General features: G+C 36.0%; 1 protein-coding gene across 1 annotated transcript; it reads right to left on the reverse strand.

Annotated features, from left to right (window-relative positions):
• Positions 1-5,851: 5,851 nt before the first annotated feature.
• mRpS16 (mitochondrial ribosomal protein S16) lies at positions 5,852-7,637 on the reverse strand. Its single transcript, XM_072530946.1, has 3 exons — positions 7,399-7,637; positions 7,184-7,343; positions 5,852-6,096 (listed from the first exon to the last, which is right to left on the reverse strand). Exons 1-3 carry the CDS (start codon positions 7,528-7,530, stop codon positions 5,981-5,983), a joined length of 408 nt encoding a protein of 135 aa, XP_072387047.1. The 5' UTR covers positions 7,531-7,637; the 3' UTR covers positions 5,852-5,980.
• Positions 7,638-7,712: the final 75 nt, after the last annotated feature.

The raw sequence follows: 7,712 nt of genomic DNA on the forward strand, positions 1-7,712 counted from the left end.
CACAAAATGCAGCGTACGGGTGCTAATGAAAAGCGTAAACGCAATGTTTTAACTATTGAGCAAAAAATGGAAATTTTGAAACAATTTGAAAATAAAATAAGTGTTGCTATGTTGACTAAAACATATAATATTGGGAAACAAACAGTTAGTGACATTGTGAAGAAAAAATCCGAATTACAGAGCTTGGTAGCTAAAGCGGACAGTGCAAAAGCAATTTCTGACAGGAAATCTCTAAAAGGATCTACGTTTCGAGAACTTGATGATGCTATGACCAAGTGGTTCTTGCAGAAAAGATCAATGGGGGTTCCAATATCAGGACCTATGTGTGCTAGGCAAGCTGAAAGTTTCACGAGCAGTTGAAAATTAAAGGCACCTTCACGGCATCTTCTGGTTGGCTTTACATATTTAAAAAACGTCATGGAATACGAGAATTAGCTGTTCAAGGAGAGAAATTAAGTGCTGATGATGTAGCTATGGTAGAATTTTGCTACGATTTTGAAAATCTCATAAAGAAGCACGACCTAAAACCTGAGCAAGTGTATAATGCAGACGAAACTGGGCTTTATTGGAAAGCAATGCCGAGAAAAACCCTTCTCAGAAACTAGTGCACCAGGTTAGCTTTAATTCTTTTTACGTATAAAGTATTTTTCAAAATAATTTTTTTTTAGGTTTCAAATCAAGCAAAGACCGTATAACAGTTTTATGCTGTGCTAATGCCTCAGGAACCCATAAGCTTAGGTTAGCCGTCATTGGAAAATCCAAAAATCCGAGGGCTTTTAAAAATATAAAAACACTGCCCGTTGATTATTATAATCAAAAGGCAGCTTGGATGGATCGTGTAATTTTTAAACAGTGGTTTTTCCAAAAATTTATACCTCAAGTTAGAGCTTATCTACAAGAAAATAATCTTCCACCAAAGGCTATACTGTTACTGGACAATGCGCCATAGCATCCTGATGTAGAGCAACTAAAGTCAGCAGATGGGAACATATTCGTAGCATATTTTCCTCCGAATGTAACATCTATTGCCCAGCCAATGGACCAAGGTGTTATCGAGGCCATGAAAAGGCTTTACAGGAAAGACCTTATGCTTCAACTGTTGGGAGAATGTGATATTGTGGGATTTTGGAAACGCCTAAATTTAAAAGAGGCAATTTATGCTGTAGCTCGGGCTTGGAGTGAAGTGAAAACGGATCATATTAAAAAATCATTTTATAAAATAATGACCTTAGAAGATATGGAAGATGAAGACGGTAATCACGCAAATGAAGGTGAGCTATCGGTCGAAAACATAGCATCTATAGCCTCACAAATCAAAGGTTTGGAAGAAATGAACAATAACGAAATACAGGAATGGATAGAATGTGATCGCCAAGAAACAGGGTATCAGATTATGAATGACGATTATCTTACAGAAAGTTCTGACACAAGTAGTGATGATGATGAGAATTATGCTGACAATGATTGCGTCATTAAGACAAGTCATCGGGAAGCAAGGGATGCAGTAAATGTACTTATTCAATATTTTGAAGAACAGCCTGGAGCTGATGACATTCATGTACTTCAGCTTAAAAACATAAAGGAAATTATAAAGTGTAAAACTTACGAAGCTCAAAAACAAACCAAAATTAGTGATTTTTTTAAATATGTAATGTTTATTCATAGCATATACATTATGTAGAAATAATAATATGTATGTACTTTTATTTTTTGTTACATGTATGTTGTATGTATCACGTTTCTGCTCTTCGTTTGACATATGTATTTGTCTAAATAAATTATTAAAAAAATAAATTGAGGTCTTTGGATTATCCGTGTTTTCGATTATCCGGCGAAGGCTCGGTCCGGGCTGGCCCGGATAATCGAGGTTCTATTGTACTTCATTTCTCTTGGCTAACATTTTAAAAAATTGACATTAATTGAGTTGACATTAATAAAAGTTGAAAGGGAGTTGCTTAAAATATGATTTAGGAAAGAACGTCTAACTGCTTTTTTATTTTTATTACCGCATCGACTGCTTCAGAGTTTATTACGCTGCAACTGCCAGTACCGATTTCTTTTCCAGCTACACACAACGATTTCAGTTTAATACTAATTTTTCCAAAGCTTCTCCTGTCGGGCGTTGTTCTCCCCATTTTTCTTGATTTTCACTAATTATTTTTGTTTTCTCATAAGCGTCAATAAACTTGACAAAGTCTTCACGAATGTTGTTATTGTATGGGTATCTCAAATTTAGAGAAAACTAAGAGTTGTCGAGTCAATAGCTTCTTAAATTTGTCTGGAAATGTAGGGAGTATCCTAATATAATTATTAGGGTTGCTTAAATATAGTCAGTCGAATTTGTACCACCAAGGCAAACTGTATTGAAATAAAACTTTAAAGCTACACTTAAGTATTTTAATACGATTAATACGATGTGTATTTTAATATTAGTATTTTTTGTACTTGGACCAACCCAATGCAGCGATGGTTCGTGGAGAATAAAAATGAACCACGAGCTGGATGAACTAATGCAGAGCGCAGATATTGTCAGATTTGTAAAGTCACAAAGACTAAACTGGCTTGGTCACCTAGAAAGAATGCCAGATAATCGAGCTGTAAAAGTAGTCCAGAGATGGAAGCCCCAAGGAAACAGAACAAGAGGAAGGCCCCGTAAAAGATGGATAGACGACGTAGAGAGGGATCTTAAAACCATGAACATCAGGCAGTGGCGAAGGAAAGTATCCGACAGGGCAGAATGGAAGAACATTGTTAAGCAGGCCAAGACTCACAAAGGGTTGTAGCGCCATTAGAAGAAGAAGAAGATTTTTTGTACTTGGAGTTTAATTTTGTACTATTCCGAACACGGAATCTTTCACGGAAAGTAACTGCAAGACGTTCCAAACACATCACAAATAATGTGAGGATTGGTGGAGTGCTATCTCAGATTCAATGAGGACAGGAACGAGTCCTTCGATGTTTTAATAGAGAGCTTTTAAACCCTGAGCGAAATTATTGCGTCACGAGGAGAGAACTCCTAGCAATAGTAAAATCAGTATAACACTTCTATCAATATCTCTATGGAAGAAAGTTTTTAATGCGATCCGACCATGCTGCCCTTAAGTGGTTAATGCAGTTTAAGAATCCAGAGGGTCAGATAGCCAGATGGGTTAAACAACTCCAAGAATACGGAGAGGGTGTAACCCCTTTCGCATTTGCGGATAACCTCGCTAGGGAGGACCTTATCTTTGGTGTACAGCGTACATGCGACCAAGTCGAGGAATGGATAAAAATGCATAGAAGAGCTAGAACTGGCTGCGGGTAAGACCGGGACTATAGTTCTTAAGGGACCAAGGAAAAGGGATAACATTCAAATGTGCAGGAAAGAGAGTGGTTCCAAAGAAATGCGTGAGGTATTTAGGGGTGATTCTGAGTTAAAACGGAAGGTGGGGGGAGCACGTAAAGGCGGTGACTCAAAGAGCTGCGGTGAGATCCGCTGCGTTGGGGGGATCATACCCAACATCGGAGGGCCCTTCATTCTGTTATGCAATTGATCGTTCTCTACGCTGCACCTATCTGGAGTACTGCAGTTTTAACACAGGCGTACAGAAAGCAACTCACCCGAGCAGATAGGAAGAGTCTATTGAGGGTTGCATGTGCTTGCAGATCAGTCTCTGCCGAGGCGTTGGGAGTTATCACCGGATGTATAACGATGCACGTGCTAGTGAAGGTAAGAGGAAGAATATTCGAGAGAAGAAATGAAGACATAGCAACATACGTTTAAAAAAAGAAGAAAGAGAGAGGTCCATAATGGTGTAGAAGAGAAATGAGACGAGACGAGAAGGGTGGCGCAGTGGACGAAGTCTGGAAAGATGGATGGACTGCGGGCACAGGCGTTTGGATTACTTCCTGACGCAGATGCTCACAGGACATGATTTCTTCAGGGCATACCTTTACAGATTTGGAAAGGCAGAAAATGACAAATGCCTGTACTGTGAAATATTGGACACTGTCTCACATACTCTATTGGTATGCGATAGATGGATAAATGAGAGGAGGCTGCTTGAGAGAGAGAGCTAGGAAGTAGGGTGCAATCAGTCACGGAATTCCGCGCCGATGTTGTGTCCCAATCAGGGCGATCCGGCCGGTAATTCGCCGCTGAGGAGGGTATTTTTTTTAGCAGGTAGATCTCTGGCATTGACGGCGATGGTGTCCGAACAACCCTTGCGCGCGGTCTCAGATATCATCGTGGCCACGCTGGAGGAGTCCTGCATAACCGAGGGTGGAAGGCGGTTCTGCCCACCTTCTAGGACCGAGGTATGTTTCAAACATTTGGAACCTCCCCTTATAAAAGAAGAAAAAAAACTCCAATAATACGATTTCAAGATTGAACATCAGGCCAGAGTTAGCCATTTTGATTTTTAACATGATTTACAAGCCTAGATTCCATGATGAGAAAAACTACTTAAGTATGTGTCACAAACAAAAGTTCCCTATTGAATCCGTAATGGATATTTCCAAACACAGGACAAACCAGCACTACTTATATTTAAAAAACTGTATAATTTTATTAGAATATGGTTTCTACTAATTGATTTCCAAAATAATACAAAAGAATTTAGTCAAATATAAGAGAAAATCTGCACAACATAGTGCAAGAGTGTAGGAGAGACAGTAAAATAATATATTGAAGATTGAAAGTGAACAATAATCCTGAAGATCATAAATTAAGCATTCTGATGAATATTTTAAAGAATCAAGCTAGATAAAAGAGCTGATAGTAGCTATGAAACATATTTAAATTACGAGATGTACATCAAAGAAATAAGATATGAATCTTAAAGACCATAATGAGCTATGGATGTCAAACTTGGGTATTGAATCAAAAATCTGTAAAACACACAGTAGATATCTTTGAAAGAAAGGTACTGAAATGAATACTAGCCCTTATAAATGAGAACAACAGGTGGCCAATCACATACAATTATGCAATATATATATATATATATATATATATATATTATATATGAAGAACCACCTCTATCTGCAGCATCTTCAATGAGCAGGGCATGTATTTAGGATGAAAAAAAAATAGGCTTTAAAAAAATGTTACGTGTGGCCTGTTCTCCTGTACGGAATAGAAGCATGGACGTTAAAGGCCAGTTCCATTAACAAACTTGAAGTGTTCGAAATGTGGTGCCTGCGTCGAATGCTCAGAATATCATGGACGGACAGGGTCAGAAATGAGGAAGTACTCAGAAGAGCGGGCTTACAGGATAGGGAACTTTTTAATTATGTAAAAAGTAAGAAGACTGCATACTTGGGGCACATTATACGAGGAGAACGATACACTTTTCAGCAACTGATACTCGGGAAAATAGAGGGTAGGAGAGGTCTCGGACGTAAAAAAATGTCATGGCTGCGCAATATTCGACAATGGACAGGAATCCACAGCTATGAAATGCTTCGCAATGCTGCTAAAAACAGAATTATTTAACATCTCACCTGACAAGACGATGTACGGTGGACGCCTACGCAAAAATGCATGGCACCTTAAGAAGAAGAAAAAAAATGTTGAATGCAAGGCAAGAGACCTATTGGAAGGCAGAGAAAGAGATGCGATTATGATGTGAATGAGGATGCAGGAAATCTCCTTGGCAGTTTATCATGTAGGAAAATGACTATAGATCATAACGAATAGAGGGGTTTGCTGAGAGAGACCAGGGCTCAAATTGGGCTGCAGAGCCATAGGATGGATGGAGATAGAGTAGATTTAGAATATCTGACTTTTTAAACATGAATATCATATCAATTAAAAAAGTAAACAGTACACAATATGTTGTGAAGGTAAAATAATTTTGACATTAGTGTATGCAGCGGAATCATATTTAATAATAAAATATCGGTTGTGTTTATATGTTTATAATTACTTTTTACAAAATAATAAACTTATTTCTACTTAAACATACTAAAATGTACACAAAACTAAATGACATATGTATTAACTTTTCTCCTCTTTGGTCTCTTTAGCAGCTTCAAGAGCTTCTTTTGCCTTTTCTCTGTTTCTCCACGCAGTCATATAACTCCTAGGGTGAATAGGATAGAATCCTGCAAGACCTAGAAATTTAGATAAAATTTAAATTTTTAATATAACAGCATAAAGTTGATAGACAGGATTATGAAGACAGTAAATCTTAAAATAAAAGATATAATTTCACATAAATATTGAAATTAAGCAAATTGAGGTATTGTCACATAAACTTTTTATCTCTGATTACTTACCAACTTAGGAAAAATATATCCTACATTATTGAAAATATCTTTTATTATTAGTTTACCTAGCAATATGATATCTATTTATAAATGACAATAAAAATACAGTAGACTCCCTCTATAACGAGAACTGAAATGACAGACTAATTACCTCGTTATAAGCCGATCTCGTTATATCAGACAATAATAATACTGTGCATACATATGAATCTGTAGTTTTCTAAACCATTATCTTCCTATAGTGAAGCCATTCAGAGCAATATAAGATGCTAATAAATATTGTTTGAATGGCGTTTTTGAAAAAAAGTTATTTACTTTTATTGTCAATGAAATATATTAAAACATAAAAGAGTTGTTTACTTTTATTATCAATTATATACGTTAAAACAAAAAATCTGTACTTAACATTTTTTTCCAACTACATAATGTATAAAGCGTATTTTCAAGGAAAACATAAACTATTGCTTCCGCAATTTTAAGAACTCTGTCATTTTTAACTGCTTTAAATGATCCAGTATCATTCTTATTTTTTAAAGATGTGAAACAGTTGTATTCATTCATTGTAAAGAAGTTTATTGCGGGCTGCAGCTAAGTTTATTGAGGGGCTGTTTGAAAAGGTATTTATTTATAGCTACGACGACCAAAAACGTAAAAAACACGTTTTTAGATCTTATTTTCTCTCGTTATAGCCAAATTTGCCTCGCTATAGACGGTTATAGTTCAATAGAAATTTCACGGGACATCTAATGTATCTCGTTATAAGCGAAACCTCGTAATAACCGTGTTCGTTATAGAGGGAGTATACTGTAATAGTTTTACCAGATTATATAAACATTTCATTGAATAAAGAAAATTTTTCTTCAAAAATCTCTTAATAATTTAGTAAATATTATCTATATCTACAGGGCATTAAAAGTTTACAGTTACAAACCTAATAATTCAAGAACAGGATTTGTTGCAATGGCTCCATGTGTTAACCAATATCGAATTCTTTCAAAGTTTAAGGATGTTAATTTTTCATTGTGTTCATTTGGGAAAGGGTCATGAGTTCCAAGTTGTTCTATTGAAGGATCGTGTTGATCTGTTCTAGTCTGAAATACACAAGAAGTAAGCAAGTATTAATTAAAAAATAGCTAAATTTCTTACATCGGCAACTACTATGTGGAAAAATGGTCTATTAGTACAACCTTTCCGAACAAATCTAATAATCTTTGTAGGTACTGGAAATGGCAGTCCAGCTTTACTCATTGAAACGCTCAGTTTCTTAATATGTGCCATTTTTATTCAATACCAATCCTTTTATGTATTAGACAGAATCAAATAAAATTTGATATTTTTAACAAACTTTATTTTGCTATAACCTGGCTCTAACTTTAGGTTATAATAACCTCATCTTATACTTCTTCTTTCTATAATATGGTCTTGTAGCCTTGTAGTAAATTAGTAGATTTAATTTTTGT

The sequence above is a fragment of the Diabrotica undecimpunctata genome, chromosome 5, assembly GCF_040954645.1.
Source record: "Diabrotica undecimpunctata isolate CICGRU chromosome 5, icDiaUnde3, whole genome shotgun sequence".
NCBI lineage: Eukaryota > Metazoa > Arthropoda > Insecta > Coleoptera > Chrysomelidae > Diabrotica > Diabrotica undecimpunctata.